A 16313-nucleotide genomic window follows, 5' to 3' on the forward strand; every position below is an offset into this window, starting at 1 on the left:
TTTTGCAATTGCAAACCATCTATTGGTAACTATTAGAGGTCCTGTTCCTAATTCTTAGGACTTTTAATACAGAACCTAATCACTAGCACAGTCCAGAAAACTGCCCTCACCCAACAGATTCTCCCACTCCCATAAATCTAGGCCCAATGTCTTAACTCAAATCAAACTTAATGACATACTTGGCTGTTACTTATTATCTGCTCAATGTTTAATACCAATAGTCAATCCAATACAAGTGCACTGATTTCAAGAATTTTATTTTTCCAAAGTAGGCAAGTTGTTACAAAATTAGAAATTCTTTGAATCTTCAAAGAAACAGGCACAGCACTCTGGAAAGCCAAATACTCAAAAGCCTTGTGGCTCAGGAACACCACTGATATTCAAGAGGCCTTGTACTCCCACTGCATCCACAGCTCAGGAGACTTCTAAATAGAAAACAAAGATTACATCAGTGGTCTGAAAAAGCATCTATTGAGGATACAGGAACAGGAGTATCTAGTGAAAATGTGGGCTACTCCACATTTTGCTCCACCCACTAGAGGTCAATGGTGGCCAAAATTAAAAAACATTAATGTGAGTTTGTTTTATGTAAGTGGCTTTGGGTTGTAGTTTAGTGTCCAAAATGTTCACCATCACTGCACTACGCTGATATACCAGCAAGAAGCTGGGAGAATTCCAGAGACGAAATGTCTCTTGCATACCTCAGACACTTATAAGACTGACGCATGCAGCAAAAAAAAAAAGCTAACCTCCATCTAGAAATAATCTTTTGCAAATAGAACATGGCAAAGAAGATAAACAGAGGATCACATGCTTGTCTTTAAAAAGTGTAGATGAATTTATGTTGATACTCAAAATTTAAAAACCTAACTTCTACGCACAACGAAGATACAGTCTGAGCTATAGTTACAAGGGTGAACAGCCTCATAATAGTAATAAATAGTAACTCCCCTGTTTCAAACCCAACTTTGATCTGGGTCTTTATAGGCAAATGAGTTTGAGAACTGAAACCTTACCTCTTACAGGACAGAGAACCACCCCAAAGATCAAGCTGACAACAAACTGCAGCCTTAAGAGCTTGAGACCTGTGAAGTTAATAGATGGGGCCAAAATGAATAATCTCAATGTGAGAGGGGGCAAGAACAAGTGAACTTGGGGCCCATGCATCAGACCAAACTGGCTGATGGTTATGTAGATCAACAGGGTCGATCTGATGGGGAAAAAAGTTATGTCATCAGTTGCATCGGCAGAATTTGAATCAAGTATTGGGCATGAGAAGACAGCTGCCTCTCCCTGCGGAGGTCCTGGGTCTGAGAGAGACATGTGAACACAACTTACCAATCCTTTCCCATGCTCAGAATTCATCCTGCTCCATTCAAAGGCTGGTTTATGCCTTAGCAAACCTGAGGTGAAAACACAGGAAAATGAATGTTCACCAGCAAGCTAGATGGGGCCAACTAGACAGTTACTGCTCAAGCTGGCATATCAGACAAAAACTGGCTTAAAGAAATGAGATCAACATGGTCGATCTGTTGGGGAAAAAAGTTCAAGTCATCATATATGCCAGCAGGTAACTCTTGTGAGCTCCCTTAAAGGGTTCCTGGTATGCTGTCACATAAGTTTTAAGTACAATCAACATGTGTCTCCTGTCCCACTGTAGCAATGTCAAATACCAAGGCCTTTCAGGACCTCTATCTTATTTATGTAGTGGCAGTAGAAAACCTGTCGTTCGTTGGTGATGCATGCAGCTCAGTCCTCTTCTCAACTAGTATTTCCCTCAAGGAAGTCCCACATATAGATTCGTTTGTGTAAGCTTGCAGGGTTTGGCCCAGCCACATTTCTAGTCAAGGTCAAGCAAAAACTTCTGGCTGGGTTTTCTGAGGTCAATTGAACATATCTGGCTTGAGAAAAAGGCTAACCCCTTATTCATCTACCTTGTTACATGCCTACATACTCAAAAATAGCATAAAAACGCTTTCAAAAAGTGGCACTAGAATAATATCAAGCTGGGCATAGGGGCACACAAATGTAGTGCCAGCAATTCAGAGGCTGAGGCAGGACTGCTGAGTTGGTCAACTGCATATGGAGATCGTAACTCAAAAGACAATGGGATGGGGTTGGGGATTTAGCTCAGCTGCATAAGCAGCTGCCTTGCAAGCACGCAGTCGTGAGTGCGATCCCTGGTACATCCCCGGTACCGGTAAGACAATGGGAAAAAAAAATGACGTCAAACGTCATTCACTTTGGGTCATTTCTCCTAAACCTGTATTTTCCACCGGGAACTCATGTTCTAACAGGTAATCAACAGAATTTCTCTGTAATAGCTGTGAGACTCTAACCCATCATTACAGCACAAGAGTAAAGGAGGCCACGAGTCCCATTCTTCTCCGAACATTCACCAACATTAAGCCTTATTTCTACAAGTTTCCACAGCCAACTAAGACGCTTTCCTAAAGAGTATGTACCCTAGAACAGTCCGTAGACAAATCCTTACCGCGTAGGTCAAGAGATCCAAGGTTGGAGAGATCTAAATCGGAATCTCTCATAGGCCCAGAGGTGACTCCGTTCTCTCACATCCATGCTATACTCCCTGACTTCGACAACCTACAAAGAAAAGTCATGAATGGCCATCTCCTCACGGCTAAAGGAGCATGACTAGGTCTTTTAAAGCTGGCGTATCAGGAGTTAACTGGCAAATATTCTAAAAGATCAGCATTGTCGATATGATGGGGAAAAAAGTGAGTCATCATTTACACCAGCAAAAGGCCTTTCGGACCCACGCAGAAAGCGCAGATTTTTCCACGTAGCTCACGTTTCCTGCAGCCTCAGGACAATTTTGGCGTCACCTACGGAGACGTTACGGAACGAAAAGTGCAAAAGAGGACTAGAGCTCGCGAAGGGAAAACTGAAGGGCCTCCACTTACCGTACACACAACGTGGGTTCACGAGGCGGGAACCACAATCTCTGAAGCACAACAGAGGTGACCTCAGCCTCAGAGCGCAGCAGATGGGAAAGGCCGACTACAGGCCTGAACCTCTCTTATATAAGGACAGACTCCTGGTGCGCGTGCGCAATGGATTTGAGGCCGCCCCTTCCGGTTAGTGCCTGCTGTGATCCTTGGGAAATGTAGTTTTAGGCCCGCCCAGCACGAGGCGCTCCAATGGTTGTCGGAGCGGAGCCTGGCCCCGCCCTCTTCCCCGTATACACTGAGCAACTCGGTCTCCTCAGTCTCGCCGCCATGTCGCGCTTCACACGCACCAAGCCGCTTACCGCGTGCCCCCGCCTCTGGGGCTGGCTGAGGCCTGCGACGGCCTTGGGCGCTGCTCGTCCGCCCCCCGCAGTCCCCTCCCCTCAACCGAGCCCGCCCGAGCCCGCCGGCCCGGCCACGCGGGGGAGCTGAAGCGACGCTATCTCTTTTGCTCTCCCCGAGGGCGGGGACGCGGGCCGCGGTGCTGGAGCCCGGCCCCTCACGCCCCAGTCCCCGCTGCCTCCTCCTCCTCCACTTCCTCCTCCTCCGGGCTGCCCGCCCGGCTCCTCCCTCCGCCCAGGGTCTGCGGGGAAGGAAACCGAAAGTGCGCGGCGGCGGGCGGGGCCGCCAACCTGCTTGGGCCGGAGCGGAACACTGACCGGCGGCGACGGGGCGGAAAGACGCGCCGCACCCCGGTGAGTGGTCCCCTCCCGTCCCCACACCTGCCCCGGCGACCCGGTCGCCCCACCACCACCCCGAGAATCCCTGTCTGTTCCTCCTAGCGCCCCGTCACCCCTTCAGCCCCAGTCACCAGCCTGTCTCTTGTCTCCCCAACGCCCGTCACCCCTCAACTTCCAGCATCACCCTCAGCGACCCTGACGCCTTCTTAGCCCCCATTCCCTCCCTCAGAGTCCCTGCTCCCCGTATTCACAGCGCCCCTGTCGCCCCTCCATTCCCATCGCCACCCTGAGCCCTAGGGTCTTCTTAGCCCCTCAGCTCCCTTCATCACCCTTAATCCCTCGCCCCTTCCCTCCATGCCCCCGTCGCCCCCTCGACCCCATCACCACCCTCAGAGTCCTCGTCTCCTTTCACCTCAATTCTGTCACCTCAGAGTCCCTGTCCCTGTGTCCTCAGCTCCCCTTGGCACCCCCCTGAGCCCCCAGTGTTACCCTGAGTTCCTGTTTCCTGTCCTTAGCGCCCTGTCACCTAGTCAGCCTTCAGCACCCCATCACCCTCCTCAGCACGCCGTCACCTTGATCCCCATCATCCCTCCCCAGAGTCCTTGTCTCCTCAGCGCCTCTGTCACCTCATTGCCTAACACCCCAGTCGCCCTCCTTAGTGTCCCTGTCACCCCCTCAGCTTCTCGCTGGCTCTTCACAATGCTTTGCTCTCCTTCTCAGTGCCAGCGCCTCCATCGCACATCTGTGCCCTCACTTGTGCCACCAGCTGTCGCTCACCTCTGGCCTCACCAACACCATCTCTGTCCCTCTCACATCCACCCACCTCGTCTCCCTGTGGCCTCATTCATCCCCCATCTTGAATGTACTCAACCCTGCTGAAGTTCCCTGTCAGTTCAGCAAGCACTCCCCACCTGAACTCGGCCACATCCTCTTTTGGAATCCCTGGCGATGGGTCTTTTTCCTCACAAAGCTGCCACCCAGCCTTGGCTGTCCCTGAACCTATAGTATTTCCTGCAAGAGCCAGTGTTTCGTATGTGCTCAGATCCCTCTCAAGACTGGTGATTTCCCCCAGCAATCTAGGTGCTGCATCCAGCCTCAGCCCCTTTCATCTCTCTCTGGTAACTACCGTTTCCCTCTAATTCCCTTCCCTAAACCCACTTGACCATCACTGGTTTTCTTCTTCCTACCATTTCTGCCTTGGTTTCCCAAGAAATCCACTTCTGTCCTCTGTTTTTCATTGCATTTCTTATTCATACACACTGTTACCTTCCTTTCCTTTTCTTCCCTTTCTGGGTTTCTAGTTTAATATTTTTCAAACAGAATAACAAAGGATTTCCTCTCAGGTAATTTAAAAAGACAAAATAAAACAACTGTAAATATTGGACCTGCACCATGAAAACAGGGTTTAATAAATGGAGAGAAGAGACTCACCAAAAATATCACCAGAGGGGGTAAAAGGGACTCCTTTTTCCAATGAAGATAAAAGCTACCTCTCATGTAATGTCAAATCTATTCACAATTTCTAATTATGAATATTTTAAAACTCCGAAAGGACTGTCTCAAAAATCCCTTTGCTGAGGGCTCTGAGTCACCTACTTCTTCCCAGCCCTAGCCCATGTGATATGCATGCGTTAGATTGAGAAGCTTCCTTAAGGGGGCTTCCTCTTATAGAAACTGTGTTTAAAAAGTCATCAAGATGACAGAAAAAGAAAAGACTGCAGATTTCTAGCCAGTCCCAAGGAAACAGCACCCTGTACCCTCCTAGTTACTGAAATAAATTTCTCTGGATTCAGAACAGCAGAAGGTTTAATCATTTGGCTGTGTTCCAAAGACTAGGAAAAGCAATAACTGTTCAATAATTTTCAAACTATAGGGGATTGTAAGCTGTAGAGTACTATAAATGTAAATGTCAAATGGGGTGATAAATACAATTTTGAATTAATAGAAATGTATTCCTTTTACCTTGGGAACAGTATTTGTCTGCCTTGGAGAAAAGGAAAATGAAACCTAACAACTGATTAAGTAACTCGGCAAAGGCATAAACCAGTGCTGTTTGGGATGTGAATTAATGACTTCCCTATACCCGAAGAAAGTGCAACAATAAAGGAACAGGAGAATTTGATCCTTTAAAATCACCTAAATTGTAAATTTAATGTTTGGTATCATAAGTAGGTGTTAACAGAATTGAGAACTTGTGCTTATGATTAAAATCTACATTTAACTCTTGGTTAATAAGTCATTAAAATGCATAGGCAGAAGGACTGGTTTGATGGCCTTTGGATTTTTCCTGCTAGATGTTGTTTCAAGGGCACTGATAATTCCTAACCTTTGCAGTTAAGGTAAAGAAAGTAACGTGAATGTAGAAGAATTTGAGTGACTTAGACATGGAGGACAGAAGACCTCATTTGGAGGCCAGAGCCAGGAATCCTCATATTAACTACAGAGGTAAGTAAAGTTTCCCACTTAGTGAAAAAGAAATTCTAAGAAATCATTGAAATTGGATTTCAGGGTGAACAGGCCCACCTGATTAAATAACTTTGAAGTAAGGAATGCCTTACTTACCAAGTGTGGTGGCACACATCGGTAATTACAGCTTCTCAGGAGTTTGATGCAGGTGGATTGCAAATTCAAGGCCAGCCTGGTTAACATAGTAAGACCCTGTTTCAAGAAATTAAGCTGGGCATAGTGGTGCACACCTGTAATCCCAGCATTTAGGAGACGGAGGTAGGAGGATCACTGTGAGTTCAAGGCCCAAGGCCATCTCATTTTATCTCAACCAAACAAAACGAAAGTTTAAAGAAAGGGCTGGAAATCTAGCTCAGTCGTAGAGCATCCCAGGGTTCAAACCTCTAGCATGGTAGGAAGTTTCCTTAGCTATGGCATGAATGACTGAAAAACGCTCTTCCCTCTCCTTTGCCTGAGAGATGATGAATGGGTGTAGTTCGCTTGAACAAAAACAGTGATGCTGTATCAGAAGTAGAAATCTTGGTTTGGAACATTGCTATCTAGGAGGAGCATAATACAAGCCAAAAATATAATTTTTAATTTTTTAGTAGCATCATTTTTAAAATTAAAAATTGTAATATTAATAAAACTTCATGATCTAATATCTTAATATATCCAAAATACTATAATTACATTGTAATTGAGTATATTTTGTATCAGGACATTAATAATTTTAATATTTTTCTTTCCCTTCAAATTTTTAAATATTAGCCATAAGTGCTAAGTGGCTATGTATTAAATAGAGAGTAAGTATAGACAACTAGTTATCAAGTCAGATTTAGTTCCAAGAGCATTACTCTGTTAATGGAAGTATTCTGTGTGCTTAGGACTTTTACTGTGAAACAACTGTTGTGTTCCTGTATTTCTTTCATTCATTTAATTATTTATTTTATGAAACATTAAGAATTTCTCCACAAAATAAGAGAACAGCAATAGTTAATACACTGTATCATTGTTGTCTTGTTTTTTCTTAAGTTTACAACATGGCTTTCAAGTTTTAACTACAGAACAAGAGATAAGAAACAGGGATTTTATCTCATAGGCTATGTGAATGTTTAAAGAATGAGAAATGATAGTTTTCTTTCAAGTTACAGTCATTAAGCAGATCAAAATATAATAGGAAATAGGTTTTGTTTTTTTTTAATTTTGGGAGTTTGACAAGCACTTTTTTTTTTTTTTTTTTTTTTTTTTGGTACCAGAAATCAAACTCATGACCTCACATTTGCTAGTCAGGCACTTATGCAACTGAGCTAAATCCTTAAATCCTCAGCCCTGAATAGTAAATATTAAAATAACAAATACAAAAACATTGCAACCTAGTTGTACATTGTTTATATCTTGCCAAATATTTTCTGTTGTCAAAATTCTCTCCACAAAATAAAAAAACAAGGGCTGGGGATTTAGCTCAGCGGCATAAGCACCTGCCTTGCAAGCAGGCAGTCGTGAGTTCAATCCCTGGTACCGATAAAAAGGAAAAAGACAAAAATTAAAAAATAAAAAAACAATTGCATATAAATGAAGTATACTTTTCCTTTTTTTTTTTTTTTTTTTTTTCTTGGCACTGGATATTGAACTCAGGACCTAGTGCTGTACTGCTGGGCTATATCCCTGGCCCAGCTGCACATAAATGGATTCAGCATCTGATGTCATGAAATAATATGATTATCTGAAGCACCTATTTTTATAACCTTCATAACAGTAAATTATCAAATCATTGTATACAAGTCTTGTTTGTCAAATCTCAGCATTATTCCGCTAAGTCAAGTCAGCTTAAGAATCAGTTTTAAAGGACAGAGAAGTGAAAAAAATTGATCTTTGAGTATGTTGGACAAAGTTTCTTATGAAATGTGTGACAGAACGAAGAGGAAGAGTTTGGATTCACTCAAAGCAATATTAGCATTCCTGCATGTACTGACTGTGTTCTCACCATCTCACTTCCTCTAGCTTCCTGTATGAGTGTTGTTAATCAAAACTGCCATGTAGGTGAACTTGTGACACAGAAAGAGGAAAAGTTCACCTTTGTTTTTCAGTTTTGTGAATCAGAGGTTCAGTTTAATATTTCAGTTTTCTAAAGCAAAACTTGATATCTGTGTTTCAGTTTCCTTCACTGCCTGTTAATTGACTGAAAAAGTATCTTGGTAGTGAAAGCTGTTTTCCCCTTTCAGACTATATTTGATGCTGCTGGACAAACTTTCCTTCATAGTTTTATTCCACTTAAGGCCCTCCTCACCTATAATAATTGTTTGGCAGAACCAGCACCTACAGGAATTAATAGGGGATCCCCAATAAAAAGTTATTGCTGCTGCTCCTAGTAATAACTAAAATTTATGAGATGTGTCAGGTATATTCTGTATGTTTTATATAAATGTTTAATTTGTACCAAGCCAGATACTGAGATTCAGATGTTGCACATTGAGGAAGTGGCTAAGCCAAGACTAGAACCAAATATTTTTGGCTACACAATTCATGTTCTGACTATTGTTTGATATTGGCCAGAAACTAAAAACAGTGAGCTTATCTAATCTTTGTACCTTCTGAAAGTTTTAAGTTCCAGCTTGTGAGAATTAAATGCGATACTACATATGTATATTCTCTGGTATGTATTAGGCATGGAACAAATGTTTTATTTCTTTTGCCTCTTTTGTGAAATAATATTTTCATAATCTATACAGCAGTAATACATTTTTTATTTTGAAGGGTTAAGTATTAAATCCAGAGCTTCACACATACTAGGTATGTATTCTACCACTGAGCCTGAAGGAAACCTTTTTGCTCTTCCAAGTAAAAATTGAACTTCTTAGTTGTTTTGGAAAATGAAATCATCATTGTACTATTAGGTTTGCTTGCCCCTTGAATTTGTTCTTACCTAATATTTCATTGTGTTTAGGGCCTGTGGATGGAGAATTACCACCGAGAACTAGAAATCAGGCCAATAATCCACCAGCTAATGCTCTCAGAGGAGAAGCCTGTCATCTTGGAAGGCATCCAAGAGGCAACATTCATCCTGTTCCTTACCGGCAGAGGGAAGAAAGATTTAGGGCCATGGGCAGGAACCCACATCAGGGAAGAAGGAACCAAGAAGAGCATACTGGTGATGAAGCTAGAGGCCAAAGACATGGTCAAGAGAATGATGCCAGGCGGAGAAATGACAACCAAGAAGGAAGGAACCACAGACCACCATGGTCCAATGAAAATTTCCAGCAGTGGAGAACCTCCCACCAGAAGCCTGCAGAACAACCACAGCAGGTAAAGAAACTGGGCTTTAAGTTCCTAGAAAGCCTTCTGCAGAAAGACCCCTCTGAGGTGGTCATCACACTTGCCACAAGTTTAGGACTGAAGGAACTTCTGTCTCATTCTTCCATGAAACCCAACTTCCTTGAGCTCATCTGCCAGGTTCTTCGGAAAGCTTGCAGCTCTAAAATGGACCGTAAGAGCATTCTTCATGTACTAGGCATATTGAAGAACTCCAAATTCCTCAAGGTCTGCCTGCCTACTTATGTAGTAAGGATGATTACTGAACCCATTGCTGACATTCGAAACCAATATCCAGAACACATAAGCAATATCATCTCTCTTCTCCAGGACCTTGTAAGTGTCTTTCCTGCCAGCTCTGTACAGGAAACTTCCATGCTCATTTCTCTCTTGCCAGCTTCTCTTAATGCCTTGAGAGCCTCTGGTGTTGACATAGAAGAGGAAATAGAGAAGAACTTAGAAAAGGTGCAGACCATCATTAAACATCTACAGGAAAAGAGACGAGAGGGCACTTTGAGAGCGGACACCTACACTCTAGTGCAGCCTGAGGCAGAAGGCCATGTTGAGAGCTACCGAACCATGCCCATATACCCAACCTACAATGAAGTACACTTGGATGAGAGGCCCTTTCTTCGCCCCAACATCATTTCTGGAAAGTATGATAGCACTGCTGTCTATCTGGATACCCACTTCCGACTCTTGCGAGAAGATTTTGTCAGACCCCTACGGGAAGGCATTTTGGAACTTCTCCAAAGCTTTGAAGACCAATGCCTGAGAAAGAGAAAGTTTGATGACATCCGAATCTACTTTGATACCAGGATTATCACTCCCATGTGTTCATCATCAGGCATTGTCTACAAGGTGCAGTTTGACACAAAACCACTGAAGTTTGTACGCTGGCAGAATTCTAAGCGATTGCTGTATGGGTCCTTGGTATGCATGTCCAAGGACAACTTTGAGACATTTCTTTTTGCCACAGTTTCTAACCGGGAACAAGAAGATCTCTGCCGAGGAATTGTTCAGCTCTGCTTCAATGAGCAGAGCCAACAGCTGCTAGCAGAAGTACAGCCCTCAGATTCTTTCCTCATGGTGGAAACAACAGCATACTTTGAGGCATACAGGCATGTCCTGGAAGGACTCCAGGAAGTCCAGGAGGAAGATGTTCCATTCCAGAGGAATATTGTGGAGTGTGACTCTCATGTGAAAGAACCAAGATACTTGCTAATGGGAGGCAGATATGATTTCACCCCTTTAATAGAGAATCCCTCCACTATTGGGGAATCTTGGAGGATTCTTGAGGGCTTGAGACGTCCTAAAGTTAATGTCTTAGACCTTAGTCAGTGGCCTTCAAAAGAAGCCCTGAAGCTGGATGACTCACAGATGGAAGCCTTGCAGTTTGCTCTCACAAGGGAACTAGCTATTATTCAAGGACCTCCTGGCACGGGTAAGACAGAGTTTTTCAGAGTGTGTAACATGTGTCTTATAAGATAAGAGGCTTTACAACAACTAGTTTAGAAACATTTCTCTGAAATAGGCATAAAAGTTGTTTATAAAGTACCACACATAATAATTTCTCAGTGAGGACTCTGGGCATACATGATAACAGATCAAAATCACAAGATCAGGAAAGACTGCTGGGCTAGGGATTTAGCTCAGCAGCATAAGTGCCTGCCTGGCAAGCGCAAAATCCTATTTCAATTCCCGGTCCCAAAAAAAAAAAAAAAATACTGCTAGAGGTTACATTCAGGTGATATATTACCCATTATTATCTCTGTTTCAACTAAAGACATATTAATTTGTTTTCACTTTTTTATTGTGGGTTTTTTGTTTTGTTTTTTGGTACCAGGTATCGAACTCAAGATCCTGCATATGCCAGGCAGGCGCTTATGTCGCTGAACCCAGCCTCTCATTTTCTTTTGTTTTGGTTTGTTTTTTTTTTTTCTAGTGCTGAGGGTAGAACTCATAGACATGCTAGGCAAGCATTCTACCAGTGAGCTATATCCCTGCCTCTTTTGTATTATTTTAAATAGTATCAAATATAACATTTTAGCACTATGTATGAAGTATTCTATATGCTTCATGTATGTTAACTCATTCTGTCCTCACAAAAACACTGAGGCAGAAACCATTGTCAAAACCTTTTTACACTGAAAACTAAGGCAAAAAAGATGAACCCTTTACTTAAGAGGTATTAGTTGTGTGTTTCAGCTCATACATGTGGTTAAGTGCCAGACCGAGGACTTGAACTCTGCAGTATGACTATAGAATCCTGGCTACTATGAATCTTCCACACTAAACTTGCTTCTTGTGGAAGCATACCTCCCTATACCTCCTTCTCCAATGCATCAGTCTGTTAATCCTACTCTAGGGTGTTAGCTGTGGTTAGCACTTTAATGTGTATCTTTTCAGGTGTTCTTCTGTGTGTTTTTATGTGTTTAGATATGTAGTAGTATTTGTCCTTTTATCAACAAAAAGGGATCATATTTGTAGAAATTGGTTTATAGTTTTTTATATGTAAGAACACATCATAAACTTCAAGTTAATAGTTGCATTGGTCAGTTTTCCATCACTGTGACAAAATATCTGGGGGGAAAAATACCTTGGGGGAAAAACTTGAAGAAAGGTTTATAATTTGGCTCTTAGTCTCAAAAGTTTCAGTCTTTGGTTGACTAGTTCCATTCCTGTGGCCCTCAGGTGAGAACATCATGATGGTAGTGCATGGTAAAGCAAAGCTGTTCACCTTATGGTCCTCTAGAAGTAGAGAACAGTGAGTCAAAGAGAAAGGGGCCAGGAACTAGTTCCCAGGATCAGGAGTCCCCACTTTCTGTTTCCATCACCTCCTAATGTGCTACCACATTATGAACTCATGAATGGACTAACCTACTGTTGAAATTCAAGTCCCTGTGATCTGATCATCTCTGGAAAACCCCAAGCACACCCAAAAGTGTACTTTACTTGTTTCTTAGGCATTTCTCAATCTGGTCAAGATTGTTATCACAGTAGTTGTAATAAGAATGCTAAAGTGCCCTCCCAAGAGGATATATGAAACAATAAAACTGAAACAGGGAGAATTTTTTTAAAAAAAAAACACTGAAAAAAGCCAGGCCTGGTGGTGCATACCTGTAATCCCAGGACTTGGAAGTCTGAGTCAGAAGGAAAGACCAACCTGGGCTACATGGCAATATCCTGTGTCGAGAAAAGAACAAAAATAAAACACTGAAAAGTTTTTTGTTTTTTTGGTTTTTTTGCCAGGGATTTAGCTCAACATTGTAAGTGCCTACCTGGCAAGCATGAGGTTGTGAGTTCGATCCCTGGTACAAAAAAAAAAGTTTTTTTAATAATAAGATTTTTTAAGACATGTAACAATGGAAAATTCTTTCTGATGGGAAATACCTATTAAATAGAAATATACAGGTTGAGGGTGCGGTCTTTGTTGAGGCAGGGTTTCACTATGCAATTCCAGCTGGCCTTGAACTCACTTTGTAGCCCAGGCTGGCTTCAAACTCGCAGTGATCCTCCTGCCTCAGACTCCTAAGTGCTGAGATTTCAAGCATGTGCTACCATGCCTACTAACATACATAATTTAAGGTGATATTAAGAGGGCCTTTTTAAAATGGGAGGAGAAAATATACCAGTTTATAGTCCACCAACAGTGAATTAACATTCCCATTTCCTAATATCCTTTACAGCATTGTTGTATGTTATTAGTCTTTCTAGTTTTTGCTCATCTGAGAGGTTAAAATTTTGGACTTTTTTTTTTTCTAAACAGTACTGAAGATTGAACCTGACACCTTTGTACTGAGCTAGACCTCCAGCTCTTTTTCTGTTTTGATCTTGGGTGTTGCTAAGTTGCTAAGACTGGCCTCAGACTTGACACTTTTGTCTCAGACTCTCCAATAGCTGAGGTTATATGTGTGCATCACCATACCTGGCTCATTATTAATTTTTATATTATATTTTAACAAATAATGGCTCGCATTTTAAAAATTTCTCTTTCCCCTCACCATCTCAATGTATTTGTTTTCTTTTTTTTTTTTTTTTTTTTTTTTTTTTTTAAATTTTATTTAAGGAGAAAAGAAAAAAAAAGCAGGGAAAGGGTAGAAGTTATACAGATTTACAGAAAAAAATGAACAGTAGGAAATCACTAGTTAATGGATTACATATTGTCATCTTAGAAATAATTGTTCAAGTCACAAAATTAAAGCTTGTAAAGTGGACATTCCATCAATGATACTGCAAACAGTTCTGTTCATTGATCCAATAAAACTCTGTGATATCATTTTCTATCTTATACACTTAAATATACCTGCAGTTATATAGTTTGGAGCACTTTCTTTTCCTCTCTTTTGTACCATGACTATTACACATTTTGGGTTTCATTGCTCCCACGGTTCTTATTACTTTTTTGGAAGAGAGTAAAACCAAATGTGACATAACAGAACAGAATCGGTCAAGTCAAAAGGGTGGACATAATAGATAATGTAAAAACATAATACAAGGTGATCAACAATGGTTACCATAATGCCTCCCGCTATCTCTAATAGAATTGCCTGTATCATTAGTTAAAATACAATTGAACAAAACAGTAAAGAATAAAACCGACAAAACCAAAACATTGGAGACATTGTAGGTCTTCAAAAGTAGATAAAAGTCAACAAGAATGGGCGTCATAATGAATCTCATTATCTTCACAGCTGATGCCTAAACTTTCGAACCTGATACTATCCAGCAAAACAGAATAGGGGAACATCAGTTAAAAACCAGATGGTGAGAGAAATACAGGGCTTTAAATCAAGGTAATGAAAAGTCAAAGTGGGTTACTATAATATATCCTGCTATTTTTTTTCCTTTAATTAAAAGGATAAAGATAAAAAAGTAAATAATGGAGTGGAGATTGAGATAAAAGAGGGCATAACAACGAAACAGCGCAGATCAAAACATAACCATTTAAGCAGAATAGTGTTTCACCACCAGATAATCCTAACCTAAAAGTAGTTACCATATTGTTTCTTTCTTTGAAATCCTTGAGTACAACTTCGTATACTGTAGCATTAAGTATATCAAAACAATGTAAAACCATTCGAGAGAATGACAGCATTACAGAGTATTTAGAATCGACTAACAAAATGAACAATGGTTTCTGTATAATCTCCTTGTCTTTAACAGGTTTTTGCTTATACTATCATACATAATAAAATCCAATAAGATACAGCCTATTTAGATCATTGGAGACAGAAGGACAAAAGCTAGATGAGACTTCAAAACAAGATTGTATTTGTTTTCTTAAACCAAACAATATTAATTTCCTTTTTTATCATTCCAGAGATAGGACACACTGTAAATATTAAAATAAATACATACTTGTATGTATTCCTGTTACTTTATTTAAACCCACTGTGCTATAAACATGATTCTCCAGTTACTTGGCTCTTTATATATTGGAGAATTTTTCATATTAGTACATATTAAAAAGTATTGTTTGTGACTATATAATACTCTGTTGTACATATTCCATTGTATAGGTGGATCATAATTATAACCAGTTCACTATGAAAAAATTCACTGATACAATTGTATGTTGAATAAGCTTGTTTGTGTATCACTTTACACACAAACAGAATATATCTCTAAGAAAAATTCCTAACTGGATCAAGAAAAATGTGCATTTGTAATTTTAATAGATAAAGTATTGTCAGATTAATCTCTGCCAGTGTATGGCACAGTAGCCAATTTTTATCCTCAAGAATGAAATTTAATGGCTGAGCATGGTAGTGCATGCCTGTTATCCCAGCACTCAGGAGGCTGAGGCAGGATTATTGCAAGTTTGAGGGCAACCTGGGCTACAGAGTGATATCAAGGCTTGGTTGGACTACTTAATGAGAATCTGTCTTAAAAAAAAAGAAGAAGAAAAGGAAGAAGTGTTTTATTGTGATATATATATAAATATATATATATATATATATTTTTTTTTTTTTTTTTTTTTTTTCTTTTTTGGTACCGGGGATCAAACTCACAACTAACTGCTTGCAAGGCAGGTGCTTATGCCGCTGAGCTAAATCCCCAGCCCCTATTATGCTATATTGAAATATTTGATTTTCTTACATCATTCTTTGTACTTTATATTTTTGAGAATGGTGGCTACCTTAGTCTGATACAGTGGAAAAATTTAGTGGTTTATAGGTTTAATTAATTAAAGGTAATTTACTAATGAGTCTATAACTCTGATTTGAATAATGCTGATTTTTGTGATTTTTCATTGTCACAAAGGCAAGTTTACTATATTGTATAAAAAGCATTTCTTTTCTTTTTTTAAAAAGCAAAGTATCCCTTTTATTATAATTTCTTTTTACATAACTTTTTCAACCTATACTCACGTAATTACCTATCTGACTGATCAAATGAGAGGGGTCCTGCATATTACAATAGGCCAAAAAGACTTTTAGAAAGTAAAATATTTTATAGTGATCCATTACAATTTTTTCATTTTCTTGAGTATACTGGAAAGTGGGAAAAGACAGGACGAGGAAAAAAAGATACTTTAAACAGTGAGATCTGATTTGGTTGTAGTTTTTCGGTAAGTTTTTTTTGTTCAGAATATAAAGAGCATTTCTGAAGAATTAATTATGTGAAATTGGAAACAATATATATTGCCATCATTAGAGAACTGGCCTTTAAAGAAGGGTATGGATTATGTCTTGATAGAGAACAGCCTCCAAGATATATCACATGAAAAAAGCCAGATGTAGAACAGTACAAAGAATCTGCTACTATTTGTATCTTTTTTAAAAAGTGGAAGGCTAGGAAAACAATAAATACTCATTTTTTTTTTTGTATATGCATAGAAAGTATTTCTGGGAAGTTTCACAAGAAACTGGTAAAATTGGTTGCTTCCACTGAAATAAACCAT

General features: G+C 40.3%; 1 protein-coding gene, 1 long non-coding RNA gene and 3 other non-coding genes across 5 annotated transcripts in view; 1 reads left to right on the forward strand and 4 right to left on the reverse strand.

Moving 5' to 3' along the window:
- Nucleotides 1-241: 241 nt before the first annotated feature.
- Nucleotides 242-3209, reverse strand: LOC101788846 (uncharacterized). Its single transcript, XR_216256.4, has 5 exons — nt 2925-3209; nt 2495-2604; nt 1339-1403; nt 1017-1085; nt 242-425 (listed from the first exon to the last, which is right to left on the reverse strand). It is a non-coding gene; the product is annotated as an uncharacterized LOC101788846 (long non-coding RNA).
- On the reverse strand, nt 1158-1248 carry LOC111756217 (small nucleolar SNORD12/SNORD106). Its single transcript, XR_002790691.1, has one exon. It is a non-coding gene; the product is annotated as a small nucleolar SNORD12/SNORD106 (small nucleolar RNA).
- LOC111756216 (small nucleolar SNORD12/SNORD106) lies at nt 1477-1568 on the reverse strand. The gene has a single exon (XR_002790690.1). It is a non-coding gene; the product is annotated as a small nucleolar SNORD12/SNORD106 (small nucleolar RNA).
- Nucleotides 2670-2760, reverse strand: LOC111756218 (small nucleolar SNORD12/SNORD106). The gene has a single exon (XR_002790692.1). It is a non-coding gene; the product is annotated as a small nucleolar SNORD12/SNORD106 (small nucleolar RNA).
- A 17-nt stretch (nt 3210-3226) lies between the features above and the next one.
- Nucleotides 3227-16313, forward strand: part of Znfx1 (zinc finger NFX1-type containing 1) — a 31524-nt gene continuing 18437 nt past the window's right edge. The window contains exons 1-3 of the mRNA XM_063248197.1: nt 3227-3664; nt 5984-6094; nt 9042-10850. Of these exons, the coding sequence (XP_063104267.1) occupies nt 6034-6094; nt 9042-10850 (1870 nt within the window). The 5' untranslated portion in view covers nt 3227-3664; nt 5984-6033. The remainder of the gene's footprint in view (nt 3665-5983; nt 6095-9041; nt 10851-16313) is intronic.

The sequence above is a fragment of the Cavia porcellus genome, unplaced genomic scaffold, assembly GCF_034190915.1.
Source record: "Cavia porcellus strain 051 isolate PalLab524CR breed Dunkin Hartley unplaced genomic scaffold, mCavPor4.1 scaffold_5, whole genome shotgun sequence".
NCBI lineage: Eukaryota > Metazoa > Chordata > Mammalia > Rodentia > Caviidae > Cavia > Cavia porcellus.